The 16,324-nt window shown below is 36.7% G+C and overlaps 1 protein-coding gene across 7 annotated transcripts in view; it reads right to left on the reverse strand.

Moving 5' to 3' along the window:
- Positions 1-16,324, reverse strand: part of MTA1 (metastasis associated 1) — a 219,929-nt gene that overhangs the window by 43,870 nt on the left and 159,735 nt on the right. For all 7 annotated transcript variants that reach the window (XM_027842825.1, XM_027842824.1, XM_027842823.1 and 4 more), the window contains 3 exons: positions 7,410-7,598; positions 3,742-3,816; positions 2,172-2,230 (listed from right to left, as the gene is read on the reverse strand). In XM_027842825.1, the coding sequence (XP_027698626.1) occupies positions 2,172-2,230; positions 3,742-3,816; positions 7,410-7,598 (323 nt within the window). The remainder of the gene's footprint in view (positions 1-2,171; positions 2,231-3,741; positions 3,817-7,409; positions 7,599-16,324) is intronic.

A 16,324-nucleotide genomic window follows, 5' to 3' on the forward strand; every position in this document is an offset into this window, starting at 1 on the left:
GACTACAACAATGTAAATGGGAAGAACAGCAACAAATCCAAACTGAAAAATGTGAAATAATAATGACCAAACATGGNGACTACAACAATGTAAATGGGAAGAACAGCAACAAATCCAAACTGAAAAATGTGAAATAATGACCAAACATGCACTCAAAGAAGAGATATGAGATGATGCCTATCCCCACTGTGAAGAAGTGGAGGAACATGACCGTCAAACAGTGCACGTAACAAACTTTTTGGATATGTTGGTTTTGTGGAAAATTAGTTTCCCCTCCTCTTTTTTATTATTCATTATAGGGTATGGTTCTCTGGGAGGGGGGAAAAGATGGTACTGAATTGCCTTTCTGGAGGCAAACTGAGTTAACTGTCTTTCATTCTTCATGAGAGCTGAAGTGAACTACTATATTCTGTGAAGACATTACTGAGAAAAAATTTTGAGAGACACTGAGAAACTTGAACTGCCATCCTGAGGTGAACTCAGCTGAGAAAAGATAAACAATGAACTGACATTTCTGAGAATTGAGTTAAATGCCATTCTCAGAGGAATTAAGTTAACTACATTCTGAAAAGAAGTGAATTGTGGATTGTGGTTCAAAAGTTTTAGAAAAATCAGATATAGTCAGTCACTGGTTAGAGAAGTTCTAGTCAGTAATTTCTTTCCCTTGATTTTCCAGAACACAAAAGAAATTCTGACTGTGAGCCTCTTCACAGTCAAAACATTGTTTAAATATTTATCTATATTTCTGTGTTATTTGTTAATATTATATGGCCAGCAATAGTGATGTGGTTAAGCCTATGAAAGGAGTCCTGTAGGGGAGAAGTTAGGTTGAGATTGTGATGGGATGATAGTTTTCCCAATTTTACAGCGGTGGAAGCTCTGAACTTACTATATAATGAGAAAATTTTCACCACAAGCAATTTCTGAGGTAATTTAATATTATACTTACAAGACTGCCTTTGAACTTGGTTAGAAAAAGATAAATGATAAGATAATGAACCAGTTGCAGACTGAGGGGTTAGTGCTTTAGAATTATCTCTTCTAGAGTTATGTGGAGAATATATTGGAAATGGGAGGCACAAAAAGCTGGGAACCTAATTAGGAAGCTATTATCATAGTTAGTACCATTGAGGGATGTTGAGGGCCTACCTGAATAAGGCTGGTGAATGAATGGAAAAAAAGAGGATGGATATGAGACATAGTCTGGCAATAGAATCAATTGTTATTTAGTCATTTTTCTGTCACATCCAACTTAATGTGAGCCCTTTTGGGACTTTCTTGTCAAAGATACTGGCTTGCCATTTCCTTCTCCAGCTCATTTTACAGATGAGGAAACTGAGACAAACCAAGGATTAAGTGACTTGCCCAGGGTAACACAATTAGTAAGTGTCTGACGCTGGATTTGAACTCAAGAAGACGAGTTTTTCTGACTGTAGGCCCAGCATTCTATCCATTGAACCAAAGGCAATGACAACTAACTCACTGGATGACAGAAGTGAAGAAGACTAAAGAACTGAGGATAATAATGAAATTGGGAACCTGTGTGGTCCACAAGAATGATGGTTGGTACCTCTGGCCAAAAAAACAAAAAAACAACCCCCCCACCCCAAAAAAACCCATACAAACAAACATAGTAAGTGATAGGTTTTAGGGAAAAGATAATGAGTGGATTCTCAGACTAGAGATGCAGAGGGAGGAACTAAGGATCCCTAGCATGATGTCAACATGTTTATTTTATGTCCTAACATTCGCCAAAAAGGAAAAAACAAGACTCTTATCTCCAAAATGAATCTTGAGGGGGCCAAATAGAAAGGCTCGATCTAACCCCTTGGTCCCTGGAAATGTTAGGGTTTTCAGGCAGACGTGAGTTAAAAAGGGTTGAGGTCACAGAGTTAAAGTATTAATTTAGCTCCCCCTGGCCCAAAGTTTTCTTTTGTTGACTCATACAAACTGTAAAAGGCTGACTCTAGAGAAGAAATAAGAAAACACACTACTACTTTTGATGTCTTAGGAAGGTCAGGAAAAATGAAAAGCAGAAAAGAAGAACATTTAGCAAGGATTTTGGCAACACAGTACTGTCAATAAGCACACTGTTTGCTCCCTAAATAGTTTTCTATGTGCCCTTTCCTCAGGATTTTGAGAATAATGCACTGTATGACAATGCCACTTACTAGTTAGGTATATACACTTGCTTTAACTTGCTTTCTGCTTCAGCTGCCTTCAACCGCTTCTGCAAATAGAGACAAAGAGACAAAGGGTCAGAGACATCTGTTTAAGAAATACAGTCGAGCATGGAAGGGCAGTGCTCCATGAACTATCACTAGAAAAAGGGAAGTGTAGCTATGACTTCAGGAGTGGTGAGAAGAAAATGTGGTTCTTTGTCCTGATTAAAGAAAGAGATTTAGGTATGGTCTTTGTTAAGATGCTTTCAGAGGAGAAAAGAGTTCTCCCTAAAGGTTAAAAGTCTCTCAGGAATTCTTTCAGATCTATACTAAGAGAAAGCTAAGCGCGCTCTCTCTCTCTCTCTACATACACACACACACACACACACACACACACACACACACACACACACAGATGAGAGAATAATTTATTATCTGAGATGCCTTTAAACATAAATTAATTTCCCTACTTATCTCTTCTGATTTAGCAAATTCTTATATTTTTAAGTCAAATTACAGCCAAATACTTAGGAGTTCATGATAAATAAAAGCCAGAACAAAGATAAATAACTTTTAGACAAAAATCATAGCAAACTAGGATCATTTTCAATCATGTGTGATGTAACTGGCAAAAGTTACTTAGTCTAGGGTCTTAGAATAAAGACTAAAGGTTTGTTCTTAATACTTTCTCTTCATCAGTTCCAATTTAATTCCACCCCTTTCCTGAAGTCATATTTCTTTTCTCAGTGGGCAGCTACCATGATTCCCTAATGTGGATATATATACACCATTCCCAAAAGGACACAAAAACAAGAGTTGATCTAAAAGGCTCTAACTTCTAGCAAGATAAGAGTAGCTACTTCAAATAACAGCAGCCAATTACAGTTCACTCACATCTCAGTTTAAGTATATGTAACATTGCATGTATTTTTAGATTTACTTTTAAAAATTTATTTGAAAACAAAAAAAAGGAAAAATAAAGTATTTTACATAACTCTCATTTTCCTCTTATAGTTTTCTTCCTACTCTCTCTTAAACATATACACATTTTATCCAAACTTTGAAGACTTATTCCAAGTCACAAAAAACAGCCTTGCCTCTGCACTCATCTGTGTAAATGGGATCCATTACATGTAAATAACTACATACCTAAAGTGCTCTTATAACTGGCAAGGAAAGTTTTTGCTTTAAACAGGTATGGGAAAGGTAGGCATATGAAAGCATATAACTGAAACTCATCAGGGATTTTAAGCCCCTGACATTTTCATGTCCCTCACACCCAGGAAAGTTAAGTGGGAAGTATCTTATTCGTGAAAGAAAAAGGGAGAGAAAGGAGATTGAGTATGTATGAGTAATGAAAAGTGCCAAAGCCAGAAAAATAAAAAGCCCTGGAGCCAGCCATAGGCACACACCTAACACACTGTAAAAGCATCCTAAGGAGTTTCAGGGAAGGGTAATTCCTCAGGTGTGTAATTCCTCAGCAGTAAATTCGCAAGGGAAGTAATACTTTTCACTTAAAAGAGCACAACTCTTTCGAGGAAACACAACAGATTATATTTGGAAGCCAAAGAGTTCTCACCTGTTGAACATATCTGTCTGTTGTTTTCCACATGTAATAGTATTCAATGATGCTGGTTAAGGACTTCCATGGAAGCTGGAAACATGCAAAGAAAACATCTGTCATCAATCAAGCTGAAAGTTGGTGTAGTTAACTTAGTATCACACTTTCTGTATATTGTAGCCCATGACACCAAGGTAGAGAACAAGGAGAATCTCAGTTATTGTCCTGGAGATATTAGTTTATTGGAGATACAGGACACTCATGCAGTCTAACACACTCAAAAAGGAATCTGAATTATCATATAAAGGACTCTCTAGAGGGAGAATCTGTTGTCTCCTAAAGCAGCCCATTATTCTGCTTTTGGATAGCTGTAATTGGTTGGGAAGTTTTCTCCTGAAATTAAGCCAAAATCTGCTTCTTTGAAACTCTACCTCTTACTTCTGGTTGTGCCCTTTGCAATCAAGAGAAAAGTCTAAATCAGTCCTTCAAATACTCAGAAACACCTATCACGCCCACCTTAAATTTTCCCTTCTCTAGGATAAACATTCTCCATTTCCTTCTATTTTCATATGACATATCTAGTAAATGCCTTTTGCCATACTGGCTACCCTCCTCTTGTTATGCTCCAGCTTCTACTTCTAGTTTCAGTTTGAGAAAGACCTGGAAAAGAAAGACTTGAGATGAAAAAGGAGAGTGAAAAGTGTTTCCCAAATTCTGCTTGAAGCTTCTATGAGAAATGAAGGAGGGGAAACTGGACTGAGTAGATCAAGAGTGATCAAAGAATAAGAACCTGAAGAGAAAGACTCAAGATGAGGCAAAGATAAGACAAGGAAAAAAAAAAAGGTAAGTGGAAGAAGTTAAAGGGCAAAGCAAATTATGTAGCAGGAAGAGTTAAGATATTTTAGATGCAAGTCATGCCCAAAGGCTCAGAGAAAGACTGAGACAGACTGCAGCAAGTACCTGGAGATAGTTAGATTAGCGGGAGGTGGGGGAGTGAAGGGTGGCTATTTCTTTGTTGAAAGGTTTGAAGTTTCTAATAAACAGTTTTACCATCTGAAAGGCAAGTAGGTAGCTCTACAATACCTGAGGCCAGAGTAATACAATTCATATTACTCCTCTGGATGTACTAACTTCTACTCTTAGGTGTACAACAGTCTGGTAGCAGGTAAAGGCCGAAAATGGGCAACTGTTACCACGTTAGATGGGCTATTATGGATACAACAAAGTATGTGGAATTTAGAGAAACCGACTTTAGGTAGAAACATTTAGAGGAATAGCCTTGGAGCTCATCTTTATGTGCTACAGAGAGGACTTTTATCTTTGAGGTCATAGTATTTATCATCTATTAGATATGTGTTTTCTATTTGATTAAGACAAATGACTTTCTTAGGGTCACAAAGATACCAGGGCAGCAAACTCAAATCCTCTGACTACAAATCTAGTGCTCTTTCCACCACACCCTGTTTCTAACCCAACTGTTTTACATCCCAGTTCCTATTAAATATAAAAGACAGATTCAACAGTTTCCTTTCTGTACAGTGCATATAGGCAGGGAAGAAATTCCTTAGAGCCTGAATCCTAATGAAATGCAAGCACCTGGAGCCACTAACCATTTTCAAATGCAGAGTTACTGTAACACTAGGGTCAGGGAAGTACCAAAGTCAAAAAGACAAACAAGAACAGAGGAAATACCTCAGAGAGTCAAATAATATTCATTTATTCAAAAAGGCTGCAATGGAAAAGTGGATAGGTCACACTGAAAGCTTCACTTGCATCACTCTAGTTTATCATTCCATTAACATCTTACTTTTAAGATGAAAACGTTATTGATCTGAATTCTAAATTACGTTATGACCTTTCTGTCTGGGTCAAATGTACAAATTCTACATGAAGGAAATGAGGGGAAAATAAACGTCAAAGTTTTTATAATGACATTTATTTCTGGTTCAAAAGGGGAAGAAATTTACAAAAGCATACCTTAGAAAAGTTCATGTTGTAATGAAAAAAGGAATAGCATTTGACGAGAATAATGGGACAACAACCTAACATTGGGGAATGTGTCTGGGGTCAGGGTGGTGGGGTGGGGAAGAGGGGAGGAGGAGGGAGAAGGAAAGGAAGGAGGAAGATGGAGAGGGAGAAGCAACGACAGAGGGAGGGATAGGGAGACAGGCTGGGAGTGGGGGGGAGAGAGAAAAAATAAGAGAGTGAGATGGAATGAGAATGTGTTAGGGAACCATATGTATGCTTTCAAAATATCTTTTTTTAAAAAAATTATTTATTTTTACTTTTCAACATTCACTTCTATAAGATTTTGAGTTTCAAATTTTCTCCTCATCTTTTCCCTACCCCCACCCCAAGATGGCATGCCACTTGATACAGGGCTCCACATATACATTCATATTGAACCTATTATCACATCAGCCATGTTGTAAAGAAGAACAATGGAAGAAACCACAAGAAAGAAGGAACCCCCCCCCCAAAAAAAAGAAAAAAAAAAGAGGGAGAGCAAATAATATGTTTCGATCTGCATTCAGACTCCATAGTTCTTTTTGTGGATGTGGACAGCATTTTCCATCATGAGTCCTTTGGAGTTGTATGGATCTTTGCATTGTTAAGAAGAGATGAGTCTATCAAGTTAGTCATCGCACAATGTGGCTGTTAATGTGTACAGTGTTCTCCTGGTTCTGGTCACTTCACTCAGCATCAGTTCATTCAAGTTTTTCAAGGTTTTTCTGAAGTCTGCCTGCTCATCATTTCTTATAGCACAATAGTATTCCACTACATTCATATAGCATAATTTGTTCAGTCATTCCCCAACTGATTGGCATCCCCTCAATTTCCACTTCTTTCCCACCACAAAAAGAGCTGCTGTAAGTATTTTTCTATATGTGGGTCCTTTTCCCATTTGTATGATCTATCTGGGATACAGGTCTAGAAGTGGTATTGCTAAGTCAAAGGGATGCACATTTTTATAGCCCTTTGGGCATAGTTCCAAATTGTTCTTCAGAATGGTTGGATCAGTTCACAACTCTACCAATAATGCAATAGTATTCTAATTTTCCCATATCTTCTTCAGCATTTATAATTTTCCTGTTTTGTCATGTTAGCCAATCTGATATGTGTGATGATTTGACTGGTTTTTTAAAATTGATTTTTGATTAATCAGAGTTGTTTTGATTTTCATTTGTCTAATCAATAGTGATTTAGAGCATTTTTTTCATATGACTATAGATAGCATTAATTTCTTCATTTGAAAATTGCCTGTTCATATCCTTTGACCATTTTCAAAATATCTTTTAAGAAGGAGAGGCTAGAAAAATCTTGAGAGGTAATGTAACAGATTTGAAGTTACAAGAATTGGATTAAATCTTGCCTTATAGCTTACAATCATGGGCAAGTCAAAAACTCTCAGTCTCAGTTACTTCATCTGTAAAATACGTATGGTGCTTGTACTGCTCTGAGGAAAGTGCTTTGCAAATCTAAGTTTTCCAGAATCTTCCACTTTCCTTTTCCATTATCATCCTGATGCTGATTAAGGTAAAACACAGCCAATTGGTTACCCTTTCCTTAACTGTATTTGACTACAGATTCCTTTCCCTATGCTTTGGCCAAATAGTAAAAATTCCTCAGTCACACATTCACTTAATCTAAAGACAAACTGTAATCATCATTGTGAAAATACTTACAAAATCTTGCTGAATGTCAGTGAAATCTTTTCCATATTTTTCTAGAGCTTCCTCAAAAAGATTGGCCTCTGAAGCTGACCACTCTTCCATTTCATCTCGGCAAAGAACTGGACCGCCCTGAGGCACCAGAGCAGAAATGGCCTTGGAAATATCGTAGATATTTTTGTGCAAAGTATCCATTGCATGAAACTAAAGGAAGAGTAACAAAGGAGTTTGTTCATTAGTTGGAGGATCATGTTCAAAAGGAAATTTGACATATAAAAGGGAGGCAGAAGGACTCTCCAATTTCTATTATTGGGAAGCCAACCCCTCAGAAGACACTACGGTGTTACACAGAAATGCTAAGCTAGAAGTGACAGTGGAGAACAGCTTATCAATGACTCTCAATTTACAAAAACTGAGACTCAGAGACGGGAAGTAGCCTACCCAAGGTACAGCAAAAAGATGGCAAGACATCTAAAGGGTGTCCTGGAAGAGAGGGAAATTGAAGTGTAAGCCAAAGACCTGTTGAAGGATGTTGCTAGCTGGGAGATTCTTAAAAAAAGTTGGTTAAATTGAAATGATGTGAATAGGGAAGTACACAAGTTCATACAAGGAAGGAGCAGATCTGCTGACAATCATTTAATAAAGAGAGAGAAAGATTTAAGCTTGATTTAAAGAAAAATCCCTACCAGTCTGAGCTAACCAAAAGTATAACAAATCACTCTTTCAAAAAGTACTGCGTTTCTACATTTGGTCTTTGGGAAAATCACTTGACCACCATGGTCTCAGTTTATACATCTGTAAAATAAGAAGTTAGACTAGTTAACTTCTAGCTCTAAATCTATGATTAGGGATTCTTAATCAGTTACAAAATGGATTAAAGCACTGTAGGTCCAAGCTTTGAGATTGTGAGACTGTAGTTACTTTGAGTATATAATATTTTTTATTCTACTATGAATCATGATATTAAAAGTCACTGCTGGCATTTCTATTCTGGCCCAGTTCAGTGATTCCGGCTCAATAATAAGAAAAATGTGTTTAGGTACTTGCAAAAACTAACAAAGGATTAAAGAATATCTCAAAAAAAAAAAAAGATATAAAATGTTTCTCCCCTCCAATTCCCTCTCTAGTCACCAAGTCAGCTCAAGAAGATAATCCCCAAACAGCCAGAGATTAGAAATAACTTCAGAAGAAAATTTCCCCTAAGGATGGGTCTCACATTTCAAGTGACAAAACTTTACTTGCTGCTGGAACTACCAACCAGTGTACAGAGCACTGGGCAAGGGTACCGATTAAAAAGAGTGAAGTAAGAACAGAGGGGACAAGGGTAAAGGTGAAAAAGAAAGGAAAGGAGGGGCCCAAACACATCCCTCCCGTGATGAACAGAACCCAGTTGTTTCTTCCCAATAGCAGTACAATCCACACAAACCCAGCACAATTTCCCTAAAGCACATTCAGAAAGATACTTATAGCATATATTTTTAAGGGAAGCCAGGACCAAAAGACATTCCCTCCTGCACAGAACTTCAAACCAGGAAGGTGATATTTTTATGAATGTTACAAGGACCTTTTCTTCCACTAACTACAGAAATAGAAATTAAAGTCAACTAAGTGAGGATAGACAAGGATGTGAATCCAGGATATGATAATGCCGGTGCTGGAAAGCACCTTAGTTATTGTTTAGTTCAGTTCCTTCATTTTATAATTAAGAATGAAACCCATAGAAGGAAATTAATTGGCTTCTCCGAGGCCATATGACACTGAGGTAGCAGTAGAATTTAGGTGTTCTTACTGATAGGTTAAGCTCTATGAATTCAGACCCAAGGCAGGAATAAGAATGTTGGAATGTTTTAAGAGAAGACTCATCTAAGTGACAAATTATATTATAGTCTTCCTAAAGGTTCTGTTTTTCTTCTCCTGCCTGCCCCTTCTCCACCAAATAATTCCACAAGAAAAACAGAATTGGGTATTTGGCAGCAACCTCTCTTGTCATTAATAGGGCCTGAGCTTAGAGGAAAAGGACTTGAGCCCAAATCTTGGCTCAGCAAGTTATTAGGTGTCTGACAAATGGTTTAACCTCTCTTGATCTAGTTTCATCAAAATAAGGGAGTTTATATTAAGTGAACTCTAAATTCTGTGCTAGTTCTAAATCCATTATCCTATAACCTCTACCTTCAACTTTAATAATTTATTTGTACGTCTTATTTGGGACCCAGGGCTCATTTAGCATTTTCCCATGTGATCAGCTGAAAGAATATATTTTGATAGTTTGTTTCCCTTATGTGTAAACTGGGGATAATATTTGCACTACCTATCTCCTGGGGTTGTTGTAAGGAAAGAGATTTTTTTTTAAAGTGCTAAAATCTCTTTCCTCACAACAACAAAAAGAGGTAGGTAGTACAAACATTATCCCCAGTTTACACATGAGGGAAACAAAAACTCTAAAGACACTAGTAAATATCTGAGATGGGATTATATACCAAGATCTCCTGATCTTATATCCTGACAATATATAGTCATTTTGTTATAATTTGACATATGCACTATTAAAAAAAATCACCAGTGCTACGTAAAATTATGCAATAAAAACTATAAGACTTATGAGAAAAATGGAGTTAGGGGTACAACACTAAAAAATGTAATAAAAATGATTAATGAAGGGAAAGGGGGGTGGGAAAGAGAATAAGCATTTATATAGTTTCTACAATGTGTCGGAGAACTTAGCTAAGTGCTTTTACAAATATTATCTCATTTGATCAGTTTTACACATATTAAATGGTTAACAAATCTATATTACAAGAAACAGTGTTGGCATCCGTGACCTTGAGTTGCTGCTTGTCCTGCATCCTGAATGCTACAGGGCTTGAGGCAGAGAAAGTTGCTGTAGGCAAGAGGACAGCCTAGGTGGGCTTCTATTTTGGGGCCAAGCACCTGAGTTATGGTGGAAGGTGGAGGAGAGGGTTGGGGTAGGCTGCTCTTCTGCCCATAGTTCCTACTACACTAGAAGACATATAATAAATATACTTTACCTTGAAATAGACCTGAAGTTTGGTTGTGGAAGTGGGCATCAGAAGGGCTGTAGTTTGTGAGTTATTGTAAAGTGGTACAATTTTCTGTATTCTCTCCCTATTTCTCGCAGAAGAAATGGCGCATAAGCAAACAAAATTCACATTATGCTCAAATCATTCCCTAATATATCAATCATTCATGTTTTCAAAATAAGCAGTATAGCAAAGTCACCAACCCACTGTATCACTCAGCAACCATAATGACTTCACAATAAATGGGATCCTAGTTAAGGAATGTTCTATATCCTCTTCAGAACTTAATCATACTCTGTCTTGTATTATAATTCTGAGTTCGTATTTTATACATGAATTTAATATCCCTAAGTATATTCTCTCTCTTTCTCCCTATCTCGAAGAGAGGTAAGGCTAGGGGTGGTGCTAGTGGTATTTTTCCTGAAAGGACTCCCATTTTCTCTCATTCCTCTAGCAGCATCCATTTGTTCTGCACTGGTCTATGGAAATAATGCTACCTTCATTTATCTAGCAATGTGTATATATTGAGTCCTACCTTCAGATATGGTGAGCCTTACCCAAGCACTCTAGGATTTTCTACCCTATTTACTAAAATAAATGGTGATGGCACCATTCATTCGTTGAACAATCATTTCTATACCAAACTTCCAAGAGGATACTTTACGGAGCTAGACAAAACAATGGTGAATTTTAAAAATCTATAATAAGGGAAGCAATGACAAAAGAATGAAGAATGGACAGAACTTCCAGAACACCAACAATATTATAAAGTAATAATGATGAAAATTATTTGGTAGTGCCTTAAGAAAAAAAAAAGAAGAAAAATACAATAATGGAATAGAGTAGATGAAGAATAAAAAAAAACAACTGGGGGGTCAGCTAAGTGGTGCAGTGGATAGAGCACCAGCCCTGAAGTCAGGAGGACCTGAGTTCAAATCCAGCCTCAGACCAAATATTTGACACTTACTAGCTGTGTGACCCTGGGCAAGTCACTTAACCCCCATTACCTTTAAAAAAAAACAACTGAATTAATTATGGTATGTATGATAAACCCCCAAAATGTTTAGGAAAAACTTTCTATTTGAAGCTAGAAAGTAGTCTGACAGAAATTAGGTTTAGAACATTTTAAGCCATCTATCACAATAAATTTAAAATGGATATTGACCTGAATATTAAAAGTCATACCATAAACAAAATTACAAGGAAAAAATAATCAAATATCTTTCACATCTATGACTAAGAGGTAAATTCTTAAACAGAGGTTAGAGGTAATCACACACACACACACACACACAGAAAATTTTGGTATATGAAATATAAAAGCATTGGCACAAAACAAAATGCAACCAATATTAGAAAGAAAGAGATCAATTAGGAAAAACTATCAAATATTTTTGATATCCAGGATATATAGAAAACTAACAAAAATATGAAATCAAAAGTTATCCCCATAATAAGGAGTCAGAGGACATGAACAAATAGCTCTCAAAAGAATTGCAAATTGCTAAAAACTATATGAAAGAATGCTCCAAATCACTAACAATAACATGAAATTTAAATAAAATTGAGAGTTTCACTTCACACTTAGTAACTAGACAGAGATAATAAAAAAGATGGAAATGGTCAGTTAATGTTGGTGAGACTGCTGAAAGACAGGCACATTAATGCACTGTTGGTGGAGTTGCAAATTGGTTCACCCATATAGGAAAGCAATTTAGAATTAAGTAAATGGAGTAATTAAAATGTCCATACTAGGTCACTGATAAAAAAGAAAGCTCCACCTATTCATAGTGGCTACTTTCAGTAGAAGGAACTAGAAACAAACCAGATACCCAACAATTAAGAGAGGGCTAAACTAATTGTGCCACATGAATAAAATGGAATATAAATGTCTGTAAGAAATGATGAACATGAACACAGAGAAGAAACTGAACTAGTTCATATGAACTAGTTCAAAGTGAAGTAAGCAGAATAGCTACAACAAAAATAATACACACAATAACTACAATAATGCAAACAAAAAGAATACCAACAAATCAATTGAAACTGAATGCTGGAGAATTATAATGATCAAGCTAGTCTCTAAAGATGAGATATGAGAAAGCACTTCACTTGATTTACTGATGAGGTCAGGGATTATATGTATGAAAAACAAAAGATGCCAAATTTTTTTGATGTATTGATTAATTTTGTTTAGACGTTATTTGTCTGAACTGCTTTCTCCCTTCTTTTTTCACTCTTACAAAAAATGTTTATTGGGAGTCTGAAGTTGAGGGGGAAGGAGAAAGCATATACTGGGAAATGTTGGTGACAAAAACAAAGGTATAGATAAAAATTTACTTTAAAAGTATTTACCATGTCTTAGGCACTGTGGCAGTGCTGGGGATACAAAGACAAAAATCAAATAGTCCCTGCACTCAATGAAGCTACATGAACAAGGGGAAACAATGTAAAAAGAAAATTAAATACTAAAAATATTCAAAGTAATATACACGTGAAGGACAATACCAAATGTTAGGTACCTGAACAGAGCTTTGACAAAAGGTAGGGAAAGCTAGAGAACACATTCCAGGTATACTAGACAGCTTGTGCAAAAGCAAATGGTTTCCTGGCAAGGATGGCTGCATAGAAAGGGGCAGACTGCTCAGCTTGCATAAAAAAACCTGAAATTTGCACTAGATCAAATAAGAGCCAAGAAATTCCAAAAGAACTACAGTAAGTGAACTCTGCCTGCCCATAACTGCATAAAAGTTAACCAGAAACCTGCGAGTAACAGGAAAGGGGAAGCCAGTAAAACAAGTGCCTATAAACAAGCCCAGTGATCCAACAGGACCAAAGATACAGTAGTCAGCAAAGCTCTATAAAACCCTCTATCCAAAATCACAAAGAGGTACAAAAGCCCTACGAGTCAACAGTAAACAGAATGGCACAGCAGGGGGGCAGACCAGGGCACACAGAGTCTACAAGGTTCTTATTATGGGTCCCTGAATATAAAATACAAGAAACTAAAGATCCTAGGCAGCCTAATGCCAGGAAATCAGTACAGAGACCAAAGGGATTCAAGATGAGAATAGGCAGAGACTACCACCCCACCTAAAAGCCTAGCAGGGGCTGGGGGGTGGGGGGGGGGAGGTGACTTACAGTCCTGGCCTTAAAGTCTTAATTCAAGAGATAAAGCTAAAGAGTACATCAAGAAAATATCAACAAAATTATTACAACTCTAAGCATACTCCAAAAAAGGAGTGACTCTGTAACAACTATAAGCAGAAACCTAAAGGAAATATGAACTTTCCACAAGGACTACATGAATATCTACAAGAAATGAATCAAGTAATTTAAAATGAGATAAAAGTGCTAAAAGAACTGAAAGGATATATATCTTAAAAGAGAAAGTGATAAACCTTATACAAATAATGGATTCCCTGAAAACTCGAAAAACTACATAGAAAATGAGTTCATAATCCAGCAGGAAATACCTAATCAAAGTCAAAAGATTGAAAGAATAGAAAATATGTATGTTACCTGCTATCAAAATAAGTGTCGCAGAACAAAAGTCAAAGAGAGATAATTTAAGCACAACTAGACTCCTGAAAACTATAATCTAGAAAAAAAAAAAGAAAAGAGAAGAAAAGAAAAAAGAAAAAAAGCATGAACAGAGGAAAGGATTTTGGGAAGATGGCAGAGTAGGCAAGAAAATTTCAAGCTCTTTTCAAGATTTTCCTCCACAAAAGAGATAAAATAGCGCCGCAAAACATAGAGCTGTGAAAATATAAGAGTAGGAGCAGAACAGAACAATTGTCCTGAGACAATCAGAAGAGCTGAAGAAAAATCCCAGGATGACCTTTCATCCCTATGAAGAGTAAACCCCTCCAGGCTAGGGATCACTTATACAACAAGGGTAAGCCCTGAGGTCAACTGGGTTTGGAGGCTGCTCCAGCCCCTGCCACACAGGAACTTTTACCCTCAGACAGTGAGGGAAATTGGGCAACTGAGCTGGGGAAGATCTAGGGAACCTCTGCTAATAAGCAATGCCAGACCCAGCTGTGCTGCAGAGACAAGGCCATGAAACAGAAGGAACCAGCACAATCCCAGTGAGTGAAGAAGATGCAGTGGGTGCTGCTGTCTGCAGGCACTTACAGGAGGTTGGAGGTCTTGGTTTGAGTTCAAGGTCAGAGCGGAGAACTGAAGAAGATCTGAGGGTAGAGATGATTATAAAAACTAAACTATTAAAAAAAAATGCACAGGCAAAGGAGAAAGAATCCAACCACAGAGAACTACTATGGGAATAGAGAAGACCAGGGTTTGTCTTCAGAGGAGGACTCTGAAGCAAAGAAACTCTCTTCTACCCCAAAGAGTAATGTCAAATGGTAACCTAACCAAAAAGAATTCATTGAAGAACTTAAAAAAAGACTTTAAAAATCAAATGACACTGAGGAAAAACTAAAAAGAAAAATAAGAATAATCCAGGAAAAACAAGACGATTATGAAAAGAAAGTCAACCAATTAGAAAAGGAGATACAGAATCTTCGGGAAGAAAATGACTCCTTGAAAATCAGAACTAGGGCAGGGGAATCCAGCAAAGTTATGAGATCAAGAAAAAAACAAAATATAAAAAAGAAACAAAAAGAAGAGAATATGAAACATCTCAAAGGAAAAACAACTAATCTGGAGAACGGATCAAGAAGAGAAAAACATAAGAATAATCAGGCTACCTGAAAGCTATAATGAAAAAAAAGCATCTTGATACAATACAAGAAATAATTAAAGAAAATTGTTGTGAAGCATTAGAATAAGAGGGGAAAGTAGAAACAGAAAAAAATCCACAGATCATTGATTCCAAAACCCCCAGCTCAAAGACAAAATATTATGAGCAACAAGGAAAAAAAAAACCCCCAACAATTTACATATGGCAGTACCACAATCAGAATCATTCTAAGACCTGACAGTGGCAACACTAAAAGATCATAGGTCTTAGAATACCATAGAGCAAAAGAACTGGGCTTCTGACCAAAAATATGCCCAGTAAAGCCAAGCATGATTCTGAATAGGGGGGTAAAAAAAGAACATTTAATAAATTGTCAGACTTTCAGGACTTTGTTTAAAAAAAAAACAAAAAAACTGAACTTAATAGAAGATTTGACATACAAGAGCCAAGAGAAATATAAAGTACATACCAAGGACCAATTAGAAAGGACTCAATAGGGATAGATAGTTTACCTTTCAATATGTAAAATGTAAAACCTACGTCTAAGACTTTTATTAGTATTTAGGTAGCTTATAAAAATGATTAGGGTAGACCTGAGTATGATATGACCTCAAAAAGTAAAAGAGTTCAAGAACAGCTAAAAGAGTAATTATTTTATACAAATGTATGGGGTGTGAGAGAAAGAACAAATATAGAGGAATTAGATGGGAGAAGGGTGTTGTTAGTTCTGGAATCTTACTTTCATTGGAAATGGGTTCAAGAGAAAAATACATATATATCTAGAAGAGTATAAAAGTCTTCTAAATTTAGAAAGAAATAAAACTCTAAGGGGATAGGGAGGGGGGAGAAGATAAAGGAGGGATCTTTAGAGGGGAGGGTGAGGGAATACATTAAAAGGGGGATATAGAAGGGTGTTTAGATTAATGGGAATGGGAGGATAAAGGAGGGATCACTGGAAGGGGCGGTAGGTTTAAGAAATAGGAGGGCAAGACAGTTGTAAAAGTAAAGCAGAGGAATTAGGAGAGAGAGGAAAAAAGAGATATGTACAAACAAAAAAATAAAGATTAGGAGTAGAATCTTTTAGGGAAAGTGTGTACACACACACACACACACACACACAAATATATCCATGTTTAATTGTAGCCTGGGAGAGGAAGGGGGAAAAAAGAACAAAGTAAAAAGTACAA

The sequence above is a fragment of the Vombatus ursinus genome, unplaced genomic scaffold (assembly GCF_900497805.2).
Source record: "Vombatus ursinus unplaced genomic scaffold, bare-nosed wombat genome assembly UNPS02014890.1, whole genome shotgun sequence".
Lineage (NCBI taxonomy): Eukaryota > Metazoa > Chordata > Mammalia > Diprotodontia > Vombatidae > Vombatus > Vombatus ursinus.